A 22,755-nucleotide genomic window follows, 5' to 3' on the forward strand; every position below is an offset into this window, starting at 1 on the left:
AGTAAAAAGGCCAGAGAGTAAATATTTTATGCTTTGCAGGCCATACTGTCTCTGTTTCACTTATTCCATTCTGCCATTGTGGCACAAAAGTAGTCACAGACAATACGTAAAATGACTGTGGCTATGTGCCAGTAAAACTGAATTTCATCTAATTTTTCACATCATGAAATCTTCTTTTGATTCAACCATTTAATAATGTAAAAACTGCGCTTGCTTGCAAGCCATACAAAAACAGGCAGTGGGCTGGATTTGAGCCGTAGGCCACCATTTGCCAAGCCTGTTCAAGACGGTACTATAATGGAAAGTCAGACTACTGATTAGCAGAACAGGAAAAGAACATATATTTGGTTTAGTCTTGAAGGATGAGTTAAGAGGGGAATGACATTCTGAGTAGAGGAAAGCATGGAAATAAGAAAAGGCATAGCAAGTCAGCTCCATGCAGCTGGAGCTCAGGTTAAGTGGCAGGACAAAAAGGAGACTGGACTGCATGGTGAAAGGTTATGCTCTAACTACAGACTCAGTTAAGGATGTGTTGGTCATTATTGGAAGCTGCCAAGCCAGGAACTCACAAGATCAGATTATCTTTTAAAATAGTAACTCTGGTATTAAGAATGTATAGGAAGAGGGGGACAGCCCTGATGGCCTAGTGGTTAAGTTCGGCATGCTCCACTTCAGCAGCCTAGGTTTGGTTCCTGGGTGTGGACCTACACTGCTCTGTTGGCAGCCATGTTGTGCTGGTGGCCGACATACTAAAAAATAGAGTAAGACTGGCACAGATGTTTGCTCAGGACAAATCTTCCTCAGCAAAAAACAAAAATAAGAATGTATGGGAAGAGAAAGAGATTGGTGGAAAGGAATCTAGCTATCATAGAAGTCCTGAAGGAAAAAAGACCACCTCTGTCCTTGGGCAATGGCAGTGATGGTAGGTAAAGAGAAAAAGAATCTGACAGAAATTTTGGAATTAACAGGATTCAATGACAGAATGAATATGAACAATGAAAGAACAAGACAAGGAGAGGCAAATGGTCTGTTCTCATCTTTGATATCCGCAGCATTTAAATTGATGACCAGTCTTTCTCCTTCAGGAAATTACAGATCTTCTGAGACTAACGACAGGATTATGTCCTGATAAACCTATCCTAAGTTGAAAACATCATTTAATCAAAAACGCATATAATACACCCAACCTATGGAACATCATAGCTTAGCTGAGCCTACCTTAAATGTGCTCAGAACACTTACATTGGTCCACAGTTAGCCAAATCATCTAACAGAAAGCCTATTTTATAATAAAGTGTTGAGTATCTCATGTAATTTATTGAATACTGCACTGAAAGTGAAAAACAATAGTTGTAGGGGAAGAGAAAGGTTGTCAGTGTATCGGTTGTTTACACTCATGATCTGTGGCTGACTGGAAGCTGTGATTCACTGCCATTGCGCAGCATCATGAGAGAGTATCATCCTGCATATTGCTAGCTTGGGAAAAGATCAAAATTCAGAATTCAAAGTATGGTATCTACTGAATGCCTACTGCTTTCACACCACAGTGAAGTAAAAAAATCAGAAAAATCTTAAGTTGAACCATTGTAAATTGGAGACCATCTGCATATTACCACAGGCTTCTGCGAACTGCAGTCTCCTGAATCTCCTCCCACCTTTCTGTCCCCTTCGCTTGCAGGAATTAACCTTCCTGCAGTTAGCTCATATGTCTTCCTTTCTTACCCTTCCCCCTAGATATTGCGTTTTCTTCAATGATTATGTTTCCTGTAGACAATTCTCCAATTTATAACCTAGCTTTGATTTCTCTTCTGAGCGGAACCACATGTCCAGCTCCTTATTGAATTAACTACCTGATGGCCCTGTCAAATGTTCAAATTCCACATATCCAAAAATGAACTTGACCTTGTGAGTCTGTTTGTTCTCTAACATCCCTACTTCTGTTCATTGCATCATCACACTATTCAGGCATGGTTTTGTGGCTTTTCCTCTTCTCCATTCCTCATAGTCAGGGATATTTATACACAACATCTATAATATTCTTGTATAACTTCTAGTCTGCATTTTCTACTATCATTATTCAAAAGCCCTCAAACTTGGGAGAATTCAGTAGCTACTGCCAGATAACTCTCATACACAGCTCTGTCACAAGTAATGCCCTGCTAAAAAGCCTTCAGTGGTTCCCCAAAGATTACAGAACATCCTTGGTTCTTTGTAGCCAGAAAATATCTCTTTTCTAAATTTCTGTAGCACTTAGTACTTTCATTACTACTTTTCTTACACACTTAGCACAGTCTAACCTTGATTACATTCTATATATTCATTTATCCATTCTGCCTCAACTCCAAACAGTGCCTCAACTCCAAACAGTGCCTCACACATAGAAATTATACTAAATGAGACATAAGTTCACTGGGACAAACCTAAAAACCTTTCACAACTATGTTATATCACATTCAATGTATATAACAGTCTATTGAATGATGTGATCCATTTAGTACATTCAAAAACCATGACATTTTTCCTGCAGAAAATACTAGCTCACAGGATAACTTTGAAGATAAATGACGTACTTTGAAGGCATTTGAATTTTCAGCAATAAAGATGCTATTATAAATCCACAATATCACTATTTCTATACACCAGTGCTCCAGTGAAACCTTCTGTCATGATGGAAACCATCAGTGGGTCAACATGGTAGCCACTAACTAGACAGATGAGGTACTGAACATGTGAAATGTGGCTAGTGTAACAACGCAGCTCAGTGTTTTATTTAAATTTAAATAGCTACTTGTAGCTAATGGGTAGCATAGTGGATAATGAAGCTGTAAATGAAAAACACTTCAGAATTTCATTTTTAAAGGTTACAGCTTCACCATTTTACATTACCTCCAGCAGTATACGAGGGGAATGTAAAATGGTGCAACTGCATTTGGAAAAAGTGTTTGGCAGTTTCTCAAATAGTTAAATATAGAGTTACCATATGATCCAGCAATTCTACTCCTGGGTAGATACCCAAGAGAAACTAAACATAAATCCACACCAACACTTGTATGCAAAAATTCACAGCAGCCTTATTCACCATAGCCAAAATCAGGAAATAACTCAAATGTACATTGTTGACGATTACATGGAATATTATTCAGACATAAGAAATGGATGAAGTAGTACCAATACATGCTACAATTTGGATAATCTTGAAGGCATTATGTTAAGTGAAAGAAACCAGTCACAAAGACCACATACTGTATGATTACATTTATATGAAATGCCAAGAATAGCCAAATCTTTAGAGGCAGATAAGGTAGATAACTAGTTGCCTATGGATCAGCGGGATGGAGAATTTATGGGGTGAAGGCTAAGAAGTATGGGCTTTCTTTTTGGGATAATGAAAATGCTCTAAAAGTGATGGTGGTGAAGGTTGTACAACTTTTAGTGTTCTAAAAGCCACTGAGTTGTACCTTTATTTAAATAGGTGAATTTTACAGTATGAGTTATACCTCAATAAAGCTGTTTTTAAAAAAAGTTACAGCGTTTATTGATCCACTACAAGAAACACTAAAAAAAAAGCCTCAGACATTCAACAACAAAAAAAATACTTCACAATCAATGATAAATGCTTAAATAAGTCAAATAATTGAAGTATACCTATGGCAATCTTTTCATTTTTAAGTTACAGAAATAAAAGGAGTCACTATCATGTATTTTACAGAATTAGACCACCACAATCTAGCTTACATTTAAAATTAAATTAACTCAAACATTTGAGTAAAACGGGTATAAAAATTTTAAGTCTAAAGTGATAAATGAGTGATATTATAGCAAATATTACGGAATTTCACAATGGCAAATGCATGAGCTTATTTTCTGCTATTCATACCAGGTTTTTCCTGTCTTTACTTGGCAACAATGAAATGCTAAATTCTTATCAGTTGTTATGATCATTCTAGAATAATCGTAAAGCCATACCTCAAAAACATCATCATGATTAACAATATGCTTCAAGTTCTCAGACACTTTCATATTTGCAGTCACTGGTAGATTTCCAGGACTGATCTCAGCTTCAGGTTCACTGGTCTTCTGTGGAGAGTTTCCTATCACATACTTTTCTCTTTCATCGGGTTTGCTTCTTACTGGAGTAGTACTTTCTGAAGTCTAAGTAAAAGAAAGGATAAAAAATTCATATTCCTTAAGCTTTATATCTACCTATTCTTGTATTAAAGTTCAGATGAAAATTTAAAAGTAATTTAGCATGACTAATGTCAGCGTCACAGCAGAGTGAGCTCCTCGCTTAGACTGTCTCCACTCAGTTACAACGAAAAGCACACTTATAAACCAACAGAGGACATTCACACAACACAACAGACGTCTGAGAGATCCATGCAGCCAGATGTCTGAAGGTAGAGATGCTGGACCACGCTGAGGGCAGTTGAAGGAAGTAAGGGGAATCTCCTCTCTCCACCAAAGGGCAGCAATCTAGGGTGCAGGACCGCACATGGCTCTGAGAGGAGAATGGGGAAAGGGTGGCCCTCTACAGAAAAGCCTTCTCTTGGAGTTGCTTCCCAGGCCATGGTAGAGCTCCACACAGAGGAGGCTAAGCAATCCTGGGGGCATCTTCACCAAGCTGAGTACCCCAGGAAGGCAGATAGCAAGTGCAAAGCGGGAGCGCTCTCAGGATCATGCATGCAAAACAATGCAACCCTCCCCAGCCTACTGCACCAGCTTGGCTGGTTGGTCAAAGCAAGGGACCCCTGCCAGAGTGCCTGTGCATAACTGTGTAAAGCAGCGGCATTAAGTGAGCAACCACAGACAGACACTGTCAGCATAGCTTCCAAAGGACAGGTACAACTGCCAGGGATCACAGCAGGCTTAGAATTCACAGTTCCTGACCTCCCCACCCAGTGGTGGCAGGTGGAATCTCTGGCCAGATACTACCACCATGTGATGGCACAAATCCACCCCATCAAATAGTATGAAGAGGTATATTAACTTTGCAGACCAAAAGGAAAATGACAAGCACCCAGAAATCAATCCTGAAGGCACAGAAATTTACAATCTAAATGACAGACAATTCAAAATAGCGATAATAAAAAAAGTCAATGAGTTACAAGAAAACTCAGAAAGACAGTTCAATGAAATGAGGAATAAAATTAATGAACAGAAGGAATTCTTCACAAGAGACTGAAACTATATTTAAAAAAAATCAGAAATGTTGGAGATGAAAAACACAGCGCAAGAGAACAACAAGAAAAATCTCAAATAAGCAATCTTAAACTACACCTAACCAAATTAGAAAAAGAAGAACACACAAAGCCCAAGTCAGCAGGAGGGAAATAATAAAAATTAGAGCAGAAATAAATGTAATTGAAACCTAAAAAGCAGTAGAAAGGATCAATGAAACTAAGAGCTGGTTCTTTGAGACGATAAGCAAAATTGACAAACCCTCAGACTAAGAAAAAACAGAGAAGCCTCAAATAAATAAAATTAGAAACGAAAAAGGAGAAATCATAACAGATACCACAGAAATACAAAAGATTATAAGAGAATACTATGAAAAACTATATGCCAACAAAATGGAAAATCTAGAAGAAATGGATAAATTCTTAAGACACATACAACCTCCCAAAATGGAACCAAGAGGAAACAGAGAATCTGAATAGACCAATCACAAGTAAACAGATTGAAACAATAATCAAAAACCTCCCAAAAAATAAAAGTCCAGGGGGCCAGCCCAAGGTGTAGTAGTTAAGTTCACGTGTTCCGCTTTGGTGGCCCAGGGTTCACAAGTTCAGTTCCCATAGGCGGACCTACGCACATGAATCCATGCTGTGGCAGTGTCTCACATAAAAAAGAGAGGAAGACTGGCACAGATGTTAGCTTAATGACAATCTTCCTCAAGCAAAAAGAGGAAGACTGGCAACAGATATTAGCTCAGGGTCAATCTTCCTCACCAATCGATAAAATAAAAGTCCAGGACCAGATGGTTTCTCTGGAGAATTCTACCAAACATTCAAAGAAGGTTTAATACCTATCCTTCTCAAACTATTCCAAAAAGTTGAAGACAACAGAACACTTCCTAACACATTTATGAGGCCAATATCACCCTAATCCCAAAGCCAGAGAAGGACAACAGAAAGAAGGACAATTACAGGTCAATATTGCTGATGAACACAGATGCAAAACTCCTCAACAAAATACTGACAAACCAAATACAGCAGTACATTAAAAGGATCATACACCAAGACCAAGTGGGATTTATACCACTAAGGCAGGGATGGTTCAACATCTGCAAATCAATTAATGTGATACAGCACATTAACAAAATGAGGAAAAAAACCACATGATCATCTCAATAGACACTGAGGAAGCATGTGACAAGATCAAACATCCATTTATCATAAAAACTCTCAATAAAATGGGTATAGAAGGAAAGTAGCTCAACATAATAAAAGCCATATATGACAATCCCACAGCCAATATCATACTCAATTGGGAAAAGCTGAAAGCCATTCCTCTGAGAACAGGAACAAGACAAGGGTGCCCAGTCTCGCCACTCTTATTCAACATAGTACTGGAGGCAAGAGCAATTAGGCAAGAAAAAGAAGTAAAAGGTATCCAAATAGGCAATGAAGAAGTGAAACTCTCACTGTTGGCAGACTACATTTATATATAAAAAATCCTAACGAATGCATCAGAAAACTATTAGAAATAATCAACTATAACAAAGTTGCAGGGTACAAAATCAACTGACAAAAATCAGTTGCATTTCTACCTTCTAATAATGAACTAACAGAGAACTCAAAAGTACAATCCCATTTACAATTGCAACAAAAAGAACAAAATATCTAGGAATAAATTCAACCGAGGTGAAAGATCTATACAATGAAAACTATAAGACATTACTGAAAGAAAACGATGATGACATAAAGAACTGTGAAGATATTCCATGAACATGGATTGGAAGAATAAATATAGTTGAAATGTCCATACAACCCCAAAGCAATCTACAGATTCAATGCAATCCCAATTACAATCTCAACAACATTCTTCATGGAAATAGAAGAAAGTATCCTAATATTCATATAGGGCAACAAAGACCCCAATTAGTTAAAGCAATTCTGAGAAAAAAGAACAAAGCTGGAGGCATCACAATTTCTGACTTCAAAATATACCACAAAGCTACAGTAATCAAAACAGCCCAGTAATGGTACAAAACAAACACACAGATCAATGGAACAGAATAGAATATTCAGAAGTACAACTGCATATCTATGGACAGCTAATCTTCGACAAAGGAGCTAAGAACATACAAGGGAGAAAGGAAAGTCTCTTCAATAAATGGTGTTTGGAAAACTGGACAGCTGAATGCAAAAGAATGAAAGTAGACCATTATCTTTTGCCATACACAAAAATTAACTCAAAATGGATCAAAGACCTGAAGGCAAGACCTGAAACTCTTAAACTCCTAGAAGAAAATAAAGGCAGTACACTCTTTGACACTGATCTTAGAAGAATCTTTTCAAATACCATGTCTACTAGGGCAAGGGAAAGAAAAGAAAAAATAAACAAGCGGAACCTTTATCAGACTAAAGAGCTTCTGGAAGGCAAAGAAACCATGAACAAAACAAAAAGACAACCCACCAACTGGGAGAAAATATTTGCAAATCATAGATCCGACAAGGGGTTAATCTCCAAAATACATACAGAACTCATACAACTCAACAACAATAAAACAAACAACCTGATCAAAAAATGGGCAGAGGATATGAATAACCATTTTTTCCAAAGAAGATATACAGATGGCTAACAGGCAGATGAAAAGATGTTCAACATCACTAAACATCAGGGAAATGCAAATCAAAACTACAATGAGATATTACCTTACACATGTTAGAATGGATATAATTGCCAAGATAGAAAACAACAAATGTTGGAGAGGATGTGGAGAAAAGTGAACCCTCACACACCGCTGGTGGGAACATAATTGGTACAGCCACTATAGAAAACAGTATGGAGATTTCTCAAAAAATTAAAAATAGAAATACCATACGACCCAGCTATCCCACTACTGGGTATTTACTCAAAGAACTTGAAATCAACAATTAAAAGAGACTTACATACCCCTATGTTCATTGCTGTATTATTCACAATAGCCAAGACATGGAAGCAAACCAAATGCCCATCGATTGATGATTGGATAAAGAAGATGTGGTGTATACATATATATATACACACACACACACACACACACACAATGGACTATTACTCAGCCATAAAAAAGACAAAATCATCCCTCCCATTTGCAACAACATGGGGGACCTTGATATTACGTTAAGTGAAAGACGCCAGACAGATATTATCTTATATTACGTTAAGTGAAATGAGCCAGACATAGAAAGACAAACACCATATGTTTTCACTCATATGTGGAAGATAAACACACAGACAAAAAGAATAGATCAGTGCTTACCAGAGGGGAAAGGGGTTAGGGAGCAGGCACAGGGGTGAAAGGGTGCATATATATAGTGACTGACACACAAAATATACAAATGAAACTTTGAAATTTCACAATGTTATAAACTATTATGACCTCAAAGGAAAAAAAAAGGTAATTTAACATCTTCTTCTTCTGGATAAATTAGGGAAACTTTAAACACAGAAATCTGTAGCACTCACAGACAAAATGCTTATTTTGGAAACAGGTGGTCCCGAAAGGTCCATGAGACATAATAACTTTACAATTTAGCTGAGGCTACATTTCATCATATCAGTTGCACAGGTGATGTGCGTGAGTCATATATGTCAGCAGGCTCAAACTCAGGAGGGTTAGACTATTTTCTGCTCCTGTGGAATGCAGAGGAACTCTAGTGACAGGATAACATTTCTGTTTCTGTGATATAACGTGAGGAAAACAGTCCATTAAAGGAACACTCAATTTATGGATTTGTATAGGCTTCTGAAACATCCCAAAGAAATGCCAATGGTCTGTCATACTATTTGCATTTAAAATTGAAATTGGGTAGTGGATCAATATTACCAGGGTAAAAAAATTTTTTTCCATAAAAAAGTTATTTCTATAACAATGAATTTTCTTACATTCATTATTTTATTCTTGGTTTAGGCACTGATTTTTTTAAAGGCTATGTTAACACTCCCCTGCCCATCTGGACAGTCTGTAACCACACTGAAGCGGCAATAATAGCAATTAAGGAGTTCGCTGATTATTACAGCTTTTTGTTCAGGTAGCTGAGAACACCATCCTAGATTTGAGAGCACATTTTAGTGTATATAAAAAGGATCATCCTAACAATTATCATTTTAAAATTTTAAAGAACTTGAAATAGGTTTGGTCAATTCCTTTGAAATGAGTTTTCTAACCTTCACACCCACATCATTATTTACAACTTGCTGATCTTCGTGTGGTTTCAAATCTTTTCCCGAGTCTTCATTAGTTTCTTCATCTTTTAATCTATGTACAATGGTTTGAACAGTTTTGACCATATTCTTAAGCTCGTCTGGGTATGGTGTTGGGTATCTCTTTAAATTTCCCTCCTAGAAAAACAAGATAAGTGAAATTTAAAATATGGACAAATATTTCTAATTCCAATCTCAAAACAATCTATAATCCATCCCAATTACCTTGGATATCTAGGTCACACGGGGAACTGTGAAGACAGATGATAGGCTTTTGCAAGCATTTTAGACTCTTATAAGTATGATTTTATCAATAGCCAAAGACTTCACAGTTATAGATTTCAAGGTTTTAAAAGCTTTTTTAGAAGACATAAACATACTCCATTTGGAGAGATATGGTGTGGATATTGCCACACCATCACTTGGCTTTGAAACAGATATATGTTGTTCAGCTAGATATTTATCTAGGCACATGTAAAATTCCTACATTTATACACTATGTCTTATGCCCTGCAAACCAAACACTTCCAAGGTCAGCCTAATTGTCATTTTCTGTGATTCAGCTGGTTTATATAAGGGGAAAATAACCACATCCATAATTACATCCAAATACACTTACGTAAAAAAACATAAGTGTATCTGCTACTTCTATCACTGTGACATACATTCTCAATTCCATAAAAAAAAAAATGTTCATAATAAAGAGTTCTCTATCCCTAAAATATATATATATATAAATAATTAGAGAAAGGGAAGGAGGAAAACAATAATCTATTATTCTCTTACATTTACATACACTGTGAAATTTGGCTTTTAATCACATGGTTTTATATTGTTCTCAAATTCTTTCACAGGATACATATATTGGATCAATAAAACGTCACGTGCCTTGAGGGCAAGAAATGAAACCAATACTTCTTTGTATCCCCAAAACAGCACAGTATAGGTATATAGTACCCAATAAATTATCAGCAGAACTGTTTCAAATTTGAATGAAGAACACACTCACCCTGGGAGGTGCCTCCCTTTCATCTTTGTCTTCATCACATTCAAATGCCACTTGAGCCCGCTGTTTCCTCTGTTCCTCCCACAATGAGGGATTAAAACTTTCATTATCTGATATGAACATAACTAGAGAAAAACAAACAAAAAACAAAAACAATCCACTATATTTTACTGCAATTATGAAAAACTATTACCTGCTCATAATTTTCTTTATAAGATATGCTTATTAAGGTTAAGTCACGACTGGTCAATGCCAGCAGCTATAAATTCTACTCTAAAAACTAAGCTGTGATTCTAACAGTCTTTATAATATCAATCATACATCTTTTCTTCTCTAAAGCTAATTTGTCTTGTTTTGCTACCAGATGGGTTCCTGAAGAGAATCTAACAATTAAAACACTATAGGTATGTGATTTTGTGCAGTTCCCTACAAAAGGTAACATGGTAATATCTAAATTATTTCATCCAAGTTTTTGCATACAATGGAGAAAGGAGAGTCTCTTCAACAAACTGTGTTGGGAAAACTGGACAGGCACATGCAAAAGAATGAAAGTAGACCATTATCCTACACCATGCACAAAAATCAACTCAAAAGGATTAAAGACTTGAATGTAAGACCCAAAACTATGAAACTTCTAGAAGAAACCATAGGCAGTACACTCTTTGACATTGGTCTTAGCAGCATATTTTCAAGTCCCATGTCTGACCGGGCAAGGGAAACAAAAGAAAAAATAAACAAATGGGACTATATCAAACTAAAAAGCTTCTGCACAGTAAAGGAAACCATCAATAAAACAAAAAGACAACCTAACAATTGGGAGAAGATATTTGCAAACCATATATCAGATAAGGAGTTAATATCCAAAATATACAAAGAACTCATACAGCTCAACAACAAAAACACTAACAACCCAATTAAAAAATGGGCAAAGGATTTGAACAGAGATTTCTCCAAAGATATACGGACGGTCAACAGGCATATGAAAAGATGCTGAACATCATTAGCTATCAGAGAAACGCAAATCAAAATTACAATGAGATATCATCTCATTCTGGTCAGAATGGCTATAATTAACAAGACAGGAAACAAGTGTTGAAGAGGATGTGGAGAGAAGGGAACCCTTGTACACTGCTGGTGGGAGTACAAACTGGTGCAGCTACTATGGAAAGCAGTTTGGAGCATCCTCAGAAAATTAAGAATAGATCTACCATACGATCCAGCTATTCTACTGCTGGGTATTTATCCAAAGAACTTGAAAACGCAAATGCATAAAGATACATGCACTCCTATGTTCCTTGCAGCATTATTCACAGTAGCCCAGACTTGGAAGCAACCTAGGCAACCATCAAGGGACGAATGGATAAAGAAGATGTGGTACATATACACAATGGAATACTACTCAGCCACAAGAAATGATGAAATTTGGCCATTTGTGACAACATCGATGGACCTTCAGGGTATTATGCTAAGTAAAATAAGTCAGAGGGAGAAAGTCAAATACCGTATGATCTCACTCATAAGTAGAAGACAAAAACGACAAACATACACATAGCAACAGAGATTGGATTGGTGGTTACCATAGGGGAAGGGGGGAGGGGAAGAGCAAAAGGGGTGATTAGGCTCACATGTGTGGTGATGGACTATAATTAGCTTTTGGGTGGTGAACATGATGTAATCCACACAGAATTAGAAACATATTACAATGTACATCTGAAAGCTATATAATGTTATAATCCAATGTTACTACAATAAAAAAAATAAAGAAATAATCTTCCTAATTCCACTATTAGTCATTATGTATTGGTCAGGGGGTGGTTTAAGACAGAAAGAGTAAGATATTTTGCTAAAAAAGGATTACTCTGATGGCATATAATTACATCTTCACACTAAACACTGTATATAATATAGCTTTACTAAGTAAAGTGCTTACAAGACATTTTCTCCATGAAAATGCAAGAAAAAAATGAGAATTTAACATAAACTCAACACTTACATATCCTGCTATCCAATAAAATATTGAAGGTGAAGATTTAACAACCATTAAAGTTTTCTGCTTATCAGGGAACTAAAAAAAAATCTAAGGCTTAAAAAATTAATTCATTTGACTATTGTATATCACTCTACAGAAGTCTGCAATACAAAATAAAATCACAACTTGTTTTCTGCTCAATTAATAGAAAATGATTACACTTCTTCAAAACAAAAGGTATTAAAAGCACCTAAAATAAGCTAACAGAAAATCTAAGATTCCTGGAATACCCAAATATGGTCAATTCGAATATTTATGCAAAAGTAGAATAATTATCATTTATTTTTAGTCCTTATTTTAGGCTTCTTACCCTTTCTAATCTCATATCTAAACTAGGAATGCCATGAAACCAAATACTAACAATGAGAATGAAGTTGGGGATTCAGTTCTTCCTTTGTTTTCATTGTAGTCCAAGAATTTTTTCTTTAATTGCTTTGTGGAGTTGTTTAATAGTTAACAAATTAGAGTATTTGTTTTTGTTTGTGGAATGTGGTTCAAATTCCTAGGAATCCCTATTTACATACTGTTGTGGTATACTTGAGAAGGTAAGCAGAGTCAAGCAGTTTCTGACAAAGTCTATTTCCAGAATTCAGAAGATTCCCTTCCCATCTTAGGCAGTAATTCAATCACCAGCCTAAACCAGAGATCTCTAAGAGTATTAGATTATGTTAAAGCAATTTTACACCAGAATTTTTTCAGAACCCCGAGGTAAGTAACTTTTACTACGCCTCTCTCATTCTTGTCAAATTCCGGTCATCTACACTTTCTACCCTCTAGCATATATGTTACATCTTTTGAGATGCCACTAGACCCAATCATTTGGCATAATCATTGAGGACTCTAGTATTTACCTACAGTCTCTCTCTCTCCATCTGAAACCTGCCAATATCCTGAATAATGACAACGTGTGATGACCCCACCTAAACATTAAAAAACCTCATAGCTCCTTCATGGCCTCTATTCCAATGCCCATCTGCACTTCACCCCTGTGATTCACAACCATGCTATTACGCAAGACCTTGGCTTGTATAAAACTCTTCCACCTCCTTGACCACTACATTTGTCCTTCCAAATCATTCACTTCCTTATTATTGTTAGTAAACTTTGAGTTCCTTAACCTCATTTCTTTTTCTTCTTGTAAAATCACTCTAGGCTTTACTTCCTTCTCTATTTGGCTTAGACTTCATGAGGTATTATTTTAACCACTATCGCCTCTCTTGGGCCTTTTCTGTAAGTCATATCTATCTAACAAAACCCAAAATGTGGTACTTCAACCACCTACACTTTTCGCTCTGCAATGCCGAATTCTACCAGAGAAAAATGATATAACCTTGTTGTATAGAATCACTACAAAATTATGGTATTCTCATCTTTGCTCCATCTTCAAAGCTGTCCAGGAATCCTTCTATTTACTCCTAGTCAGTCTTTTTCTCCCACTCCAAATCACTACCACTTCCCTTAAATGTCCTCTCCCCAACCTCTAGAGGCAATTTTCTCTTTGACTTCACTGTGAAAAGAAAGGCAATAAAAACCATCAGACTGATACTCCCCCTACAACATCCTGTTTTCCCTAGCTACAAATTTATTGTTATATGGAAGCATACTTCTCCTTCTTGCTGTTCAAGACTGATTCCTCTAACTAGGCCCAAGACAGCATGCCTTCTTTCAGATTTATCCATCATTATCCCCCTTTAGGTCATGAGCTTCTTTTTTTTTTTTGAGGAAGATTAGCCCTGAGCTAAGACCCGCTGCCAATCCTCCTCTTTTCGCTGAGGGAGATTGGCCCTGAGCTAACATCCATACCCATCTTCCTCCACTTTATATGTGGGACGCCTGCCACAACATGGCTTGACAAGCAGTGCATAGGTCTGTGCCCAGGATCTGAATTGGCGAACCCTGGGCCGCTGAAGCAGAGTGCCCGAACTTAACTGGTACACCACCAGGCCAACCCCAGTCATGAGCTTCTTGAAAGCAAGTACCCTTATCTTTAAATTCTTAGATCTAAGACAATGCCTAGCACATGAATGGTCAATAAAAATGGAATAAATTAAATGTGAACAGACTGTCTACTTCTTTCAAAATGTTATAAAACTCCAACCCAAGAACATTATATTTTCTGACTCATCTATTTTTTAGAGACACTGTGATAAAGGAAAATCTTTTCTTGCAGTTGAAAAGAAATTCACCCACCTGACCATACCAGTGTAGTTTCTGATTTAGTGAGTGCAATGTGTTACAGTCCTCTCCTTGTAATACTCATAGTGAAATACTTTAAGAAACACATGAACTCTAAAAGGACTCAGAATATTATAAACATATCTCAGACTTTTCCCAGTAAACACTCTTCCACTCTAAAACACATCACCAAAATCTAAAATTAAAAGTGGCAAGATTTGGGGCCCTGCCCCGTTACTGAGTGGTCAAAGTTCCATGTGCTCCGCTTCTGTGGCGCAGGTTCAGATCCCAGGTGCAGACCTACTCCACTCACCAGTCACACTGTGCAGGTGTCCCACATACAAAAAAAAAGAGGAGGAGTGGCACAGATGTTAGCTGAGTGCTAATCCTCCTCAAGCAAAAAAAAAGAGGAGGATTGGCAATGGATGTTGGCTCAGGGCAAATCTTCCTCAGCAAAAGAGAAAGGGGGAGGAGTGTGGCCAAGATTTTATTTTGCTACTTCTACTCTTCCTATCAGAAATAAACTTTTTACCTGAACTATGACCTATTTTAAGAGGAAACAATAAGGGAATAAATCGAAATGACAGAAAAACAAAGTGGAGGCCAGGGGTCAGCCCCATGGCCGAGTGGTTCAGTTCGTGTGCTCTGCTTCAGCAGCCCAGGGTTTCACTGGTTCAGATCCTGGGTGTGGACGTGGCACCCCTTGTCAGGCCACACTGAGGTGGCATCCCACATGCCACAATTAGAAGGACCCACAACTAAATAATATACAATGATGTACTGGGGGATCTGGGGAGAAAAAGCAGAAGAAAAAAAAAAGGAAGATTGGCAACAGTTGTTAGCTCAGGTGCCAATCCAAAAAAAAAGGAGGCCAGGTGAATTCAAATCAGGGAAATGGAAAACAGTAAGAGACATCAAGGTGGGAGTATACCCATGATTACAACAGTTTAGAGCAGGGACAAGCAAACTTTTCCTGTAAATGGCCAGAGAATAAATATGTTAAGCTTTTTGAGCCAAGAGACAAAACTGAGGATATTATGTAGGTACTCAAATAACAAGAGAAGTAAAATTTCCACAAGATTTTTGACAAATTTAAAATATACTAATAATTGAGTACCATTTCAGTTAATACAGTTCTACTAATGACAAGACTGAAATTCTTATTGTTGGAATAACATTTTGTTTAATTGGGGTTCAACATCAGTGTTAACTATCACCAAACTGATGTAAACATTCTCCTGTAAAAACTATTCTTAGCTTGTGGGCTACACAAAAACAGGCAACAGATCAGATGTGACAATGGGCTATAATTTTTCAACCACTTTTTTTGGAATAAAAAGTGTTATGAAGGACCAGGCCCGTGGCTAAGTGGTTAAGTTCATCTACTCTGCTTCGACAGCCCAGGGTTTCACTGGTTTGGATCATGAGCGTGGACCTACCACCACTCATCAAGCCATGTTGAGGCAGCGTCTCACACAGCAGAACTAGAAGGATCTACAACTATGTACTGGGGGGTTTTGGGGAGAAGAAGAAGAAGAAAAAAAAGACTGGCAACAGATGTCAGCTCAGGGCCAATCTTAAAAAAAAAAAAAAAGATTCCATTGCATGGATGATTTAAAAAAAAAAAAGTTATGACACAGGATATTTATGTGTTTGTTCCCTGGAAGGGCCTCTCATAACTGTTTATTTAAAAATTTAGTTCATTACTCAAATTAAAATATATGTATACATTTGAGTAGTTTTATTCATTGTTTGAATCATGTTTGGTTATTTTAGCACAAGTAAAAGTGAAAGAAAAAAATGAACATTTTGAAGTCTCTATATGACAACAAAAGCAGGGAGGTAAAGCACTAATAATACAATATAATAAAATCATCAAAGATTAAACATGTCCTTTGGAGACTTGGTTCAATCACAGGGGGAAAAAACAATTTTGTTTGAGAATCTTCCTTTGGAATGATATCTCTGTTTGATTTCTTTCTAATATTTTTCAGTTTCTCTTATTTTTCTGAAACAATAAAAGCAGCAAAACAGAATAAAAATGAATTTTCCAAGTTTGGTTTTTCTATCCTCTAAGAAAGGGGACAGAAAACTATTACACCTGGCCCACTTCCTGTTTTTGTATAGCCTGCAACCTAAGAATGGCTTTAAAGTTTTTAAATGGTTGGAAAAAAAAAAAAAGAATATTTTATGACACAAAAATTACAAGAAATCTGAATTTATCTGTCCATTTATTAGAACATACCTATGCTTATTTGTTTACATACTATCTGTGACTGCTTTTGCACTAAAACGGCAGCGTCGAGTAGCTCCAACAGAAACCTTATGGTCTACAAAGCTCAAAATATTTATCAAATGGCCCTTTACTGAGATAGTTTGCCAACATATGCAATAGGACATTAAAGTCTCTTCTCTACACTAAGAATTCCTTCCCTCTCTTTCCTCACAAATATTTTAAGTTTTTTTTTTTTTTTTGAGGAAGATTAGCCCTGAGCTAACTACTGCCAGTCGTCCTCTTTTTGCTGAGGAAGCCTGGCCCCGAGCTAACATCGTGCCCATCTTCCTCTACTTCATATGTGGGACGCCTACCACTGCATGGCGCGCCAAGCTGTGCCATGTCCGCACCCAGGATCCGAACCAGCGAACCCCGGGCCGCCGAGAAGCAGAACGTGCGAATTTAACCGCTGCGTCACCAGGCCAGCCGCTCAAATATTTTAAGTATTAACATTCTACCTTCTCACACAAAAAAGCAATTATTTGAATATATTATATAGCTGATTGTAATATTTATACGATACTCACACTTACTTACTATTTCTTATTATCCAGAAATCACCTTCAGAGATGAAGTGGAAAACTGAGACATGAGTCCCAGTGATTAACGCAAACAAACAGAAAAACATCTACTGATGTATCCAAACATTTACAATAATTCCCTACACTGCACAAGTAGAGGCATAAGCCAGAGTTGGTATACCTATTTTGAACTTAATTTTCTAATGTACACACACAGACTACTTGCATAAAACACAACACTGACCATCTTTAAAATTAAATATACTACATTTTGTTATAGATATATAATTCCAAATTATATTGCTAAATATGGAGACTGGGGTAGACTTAAATACATGGAAGAGAAATCTAGTTTATAAACCTATTTTCTAATTCTTAATTATAGACCCTCCAATGAATGAAGCTATTTACATGTGAGGTATCACAAGTCTTAACTTCTAATTCAATTCAAAAGCCAAATAGTTTTGCGTCATCCAAATAAATCTCACCAAATATATCCATGAAACAATTAACTTCTCAAAGCAAGTCTTTTATTCCTTCTTGCAAAGTATAAGAATAATTAGTATAGAGAAGTAGAGTTTTCTAATTATTTATTCACAAGTTATGGAACAGAAGTTAAATGATTTTAAGTTTTAAATCTATCTAAGTATTTCAAAGCTCTTTGTTAAATCTGCCAAAAACAATATAATATAATAACAACATAATAATATAATAGGTAATTAGATTTTGTCATAGTGCTAAGCACTTTATATGCAATGTTTCTCACCTTTACAAAAACCCTGCAAAATAGATACTACTATCATTATTTCAAGATAAGGAAACTGAAGCTCAAGGATTGCTTTAACTTGCCTATAGTATATTTTATAAATTAAGCTAATGATTAATTCAGATTTTTTCCTCCAGTGTTATGTATTAAGAGTTAATTTGTAAATAACTTGGGCCATAAAGATTTTCACTGGTTTCAGGAAAATACACATAAAAATTATATTTTTATAAAGTTGTGAATATAACATACATCACACACACATGCACACACACATAGTACAACACACATTAGAAAGAATTTGTCCTGAGTCTAAAACACTTTCATACTTTAATTGTTGAAAAACATTTGCGATCAATAGTAAATAAAGGGTATATTCCCCTTTCTTGGCAAAATGTTAAGTAAGAACTTAGAAATAACATTTATAGTCAGAATTCTACAGACTTTCCTTATCTAGTGTGTAGATCCAAGGGTAGTATTAGGTCTACAACAACAGAAGTGAACAAAAAATGTCCTGGTTTAATAGTCCTAATTACATAAAACTTCACATGCATTCCTATCATTTAGCTAAATGTGATTTAGAGAGATCTATAATAGACGAAGGCCACTGTTTAATTTCAAGGAATCATTTAAAGAAGCATACGGTATACATATACCCTTAAATTCAACTATCTATAACCCTGAGATAGTGCCTTACTTTCCCATTTTCAGAGAACAGAGAACGGACCCATTCTCCAAATTCCCTCCAAGTTAGCAAGTCCTTAAGACTTAAAAACTCACATCACACTTTTGCTGGGATTTGTCAGTATTTGTTTAAAAGAAAAGAGATTCTTAAAATTCCTACCATCCTCAGTTCTTGGCTGCTGAGGGAACATGTAGTTAGTAAGCACCATTTTCTGGGTCTCTGAATCAGTCTCTTTTTGAAGAGGTATCAGGGGTTTGGACTAGGGAAAGAAAATAAATGTTTAATTTTCAATAATCCTAAAGCAAATACATATCCAGCAATTCCTGTGAACAGTACTCACCGTTTTTTCTATAAAGTATAAATGTGTAGGTTACAAAAACAAATTTAAATATATACAGTAAAACTTTAAGCACTTTGAAACCTTATAAAAATCTAAAAAATATAGTTTTAGTATAAAGCAAACTCATACTATATTGCAATTATCACTGATTATCAATAAAGTTTTAAAAGATTTCATATACTAAATATATCAATAGTCCAATAATTACTTATCATAGTGATTCAATAAACCTATAAAATAAGCCTTTCCATTCTGTTATTTTACCTCCTCTAGTATTCACTGCTGGGAAGATGCTTTTGTAGCAATTTAGAAGGTTTCGTTTAGTTATCTGTAGGTTATTCTAGCTGAAAAGAGAGTACTTAAAACAAACATTAAGTTGTAACTGGCTTCTCCCTTTTCCCATGTCTCCTGTCTCCATTAATGACACCACAAGCTACTCCGTGGTAGACCTAGAATCCCTAGTTATTCTAGACCTCATTTTTTCTTACGACTTTTTTCCTAACTGGTTATCAAGTGTTTTTTCAGTTTACTTCTTAATCTAACTAATACTTTTGCAGCCTATTGACCTAACATCCTAACAACCCAAGCCCAGGCAGACTCCAGATAGGCAGGGAACTACCCAATCCTCCCCTCACCTGCCACTATCAATGTATTCCTTGGACTTACTCTTGTGAAACCTTACAGCCAGCTAATTACATCCTTAAAATCTTACTCCCATTCAAACATTTCCTCCATGCCCCGTCCTTTTCCAGTTAACAAATGGCCCTGGCATCTCAAACATCGTCACTGGAAACTTCCCTTGACCTCCTCAGATAATGGAAATGGTAGGTCTACTCCTTTCCCAAAGACAGCGCTTCCCTGAAGCCTTCTCAGATACAGGTTGCTTATTCTCCCACATCTCATAAAACCCCAGGTTAGGAGGTGGAGTTAGCACTTACAAATACTGTGAGATCATTACTCCTCCTCCTCAAGTACAAAAACCTGCTCTTCTGAGGCACATTAAACCCTGCCTCTACCATTCTATCTCCTTCCCTAACACAGTCACGTGCCACAAAATTATGTTTTGGTCAACAGCAGACCACATATATAACAGAGGTCCCATAAGATTAGTACCATGTAGCCTAGAGGTGTAGTAGGCTATACTGTCCAGGTTTGTGTGAGCACACTTGATAATGTTCACGTAAGAACAAAATCCCCTAACAGCTCCTTTCTCAGAGCATGTTCCCCAGGGTTAAGAGACGCATCACTGTATCCACCACCTCCCAGTAGTATCCATCTAGTCCTGACGCTTTTAGGCCAAATCTTTCCGTGGTCTTGGGTAATTCAACAGATATAAAACATAGTCATACTTTCAGTCCAGTGATGAGGAGTGTGCGGGAAGGAGGAAAGAAGTCCACTTAGATGGACATATAAAAGTTATCTGAGAGGCTTTTAAAAACTAATCACCCCTGAAAAGGTTCTAAAGTTAACTGTGGTAATGGCTGTACAACTCTATCAATATATTAAAAACCATTAAATTGTACACTTTAAAATGAGTGAATTGTATCGTATGTGAATTATATTTAAATAAAGGTGTTATAAGAAAACTAATCATCTATTATTTATTGAGTGCAAAGGCAAAAAAGAGATTGAGAACAATTTATTGAGCCTCTTCATTTCTTAAAAACACCTAACTCAAGTGATCTTTATTCTTATTTCATTTCAGATACTCATTTCATTCCCTTGCCATAATTCCTATATATAACCCGTAAATATTCTTCCTCTGAAATCTAAAATCACTCATTAAATAAATATTTACTAAGTGCCTCTTATATGCCAAAGCACTATGACAGGCACTAGGTATAGAGTGGTGAGCTTACAGTATATGAGAGGAGGGATAGAAATAACAAAATAAGAAATTATGCTACGATGTAAGTACAGAACAAAGAGGATACAGGATGAAGAGAACATACAGGAGGAGGTGTTCACTTACCAGAATCTTGAGTGACTAGGAAAGCATTCCTGAAAGAATACCTTCCTAGATGAGGATGAGTAGGCATTAACTGGGTAAGAAGGGAGAACTCTTGGGGAAATGAGAATGAAAGTGTAAGGGGCAGAGGTGAAGCTAAGAGGATGAGCAGCATCTTGAAGGATATGATATAGAGAAAGGAGAAGCCATGAAAAGGTTTTAAGTATGTTAGTTCTAGAACCAGATTAAAGGATCACTTGAGTTGTAGTGGTTCAGAATGGAATTAGGGTGCTGTAAGATTGGGGGTGGTGGCAACACTGGACGGGGAGACCTGCTAGGAAGCTATGTCAATCGTCTAAGTCAACACTGTCCAACAGAAATAGAATGCGAGGCAAAAATGAGAATAGACAGTTTACAATTTTCTAATAGCCACATGTTTTCAAAAGACAAAAAGAAGTTAAATTAATTTTGATAACACATTTAATTTAACTTTACATATTCAAAATATTATAATTTTAGTGTGTAATCAATAATAAAAATTGTTAACATGGTATTTTACATTCTTTTGTCCATGCTAAGTATACAAAATCCAGTGTGTGTCTTACACTTAGAGCACAGCTCAATTTGGACTAGTCACATGACACTAGTTGTCTGCTGCATTGCACAGTGCAGGTCTAAGTGAGAGATGACGGTGGACTGTATTTAGGGACTGTACGAAGTGGGAGCAGGGACAAAACAAAAGCAGAAAAACACCTGAGACATCTAATAGTTAAGACTAAACAGAGCTTGGCAATTAACTGGACTGAAGCATAGAGAGAAAAAGTAGCTACAGGTTATATTCTCAGGTCTCTGTCTCTGGCAAGTACTTTTTACTGATGTAGGGAACCCAGGAAAAGACAAAGATTTAGAAAAGATGGAATGTTGTTTTCGGCTGGTTAATTTTGAGACATCTGGGTGGCCAGGTTAAGTAGATGATGTGAATGTGAAGTTCAGGAAAGAGAACTGGGCTGAAGATAATTGTTAGGAATAACGAGCATATCGATAGCAACTGCATCTTTCTTACAGGAAAGCAGAGGGAAAGAAACTAAAGCAGAGTCTAGAGCATCATGAGGGGCACCAACATATAAGGGACTGGTAGAAGAAAAAATCCTGAAAAGGAAACTCAGGAGTGATCAGTCAAAAGGACAAGCAGCAGAGTATGAGAACAGAGGCACCGTGCAGCAACCTCACTCCACTGCTCCCACAGCACTTGCTAATCAACCTCTCCAAGACTGCCACTCCCTTGGACTTTCAACTTTACCATCATCATTCTTTCCCGTCCTTGCTTCTCTTTTTTGTACCTCACCATATCTCCTTAGAGCCACTTTCCCACCAATTACCAAGACCTCCTGCTGCACTGTTCTTCTCTTGCACCTGACTTGGAAAAGCTGTAACCCAGAATCACTCCAATTGTGCACTTTCTCTGTATCACACAACAGAGCAAATAAGTATAACTACAAGTTTGTAGTAACCAACTTCAACAGGGCTCTCAATGTTGCCTGAAAATCCTTCTACATTTCCTAAATTGTATTCTGAAGACACTATCTTCTAAACTTTTTTAAA

At 36.7% G+C, this 22,755-nt stretch overlaps 1 protein-coding gene across 15 annotated transcripts in view; it reads right to left on the reverse strand.

Annotated features, from left to right (window-relative positions):
• ERBIN (erbb2 interacting protein) overlaps positions 1-22,755 on the reverse strand; it is a 135,567-nt gene that overhangs the window by 22,449 nt on the left and 90,363 nt on the right. For all 15 annotated transcript variants that reach the window (XM_023625277.2, XM_023625276.2, XM_023625273.2 and 12 more), the window contains 4 exon segments: positions 19,025-19,124; positions 10,421-10,542; positions 9,376-9,549; positions 3,967-4,152 (listed from right to left, as the gene is read on the reverse strand). In XM_023625277.2, the coding sequence (XP_023481045.2) occupies positions 3,967-4,152; positions 9,376-9,549; positions 10,421-10,542; positions 19,025-19,124 (582 nt within the window).

This window comes from Equus caballus, chromosome 21, assembly GCF_041296265.1.
Source record: "Equus caballus isolate H_3958 breed thoroughbred chromosome 21, TB-T2T, whole genome shotgun sequence".
Taxonomy (NCBI): Eukaryota; Metazoa; Chordata; class Mammalia; order Perissodactyla; family Equidae; genus Equus; species Equus caballus.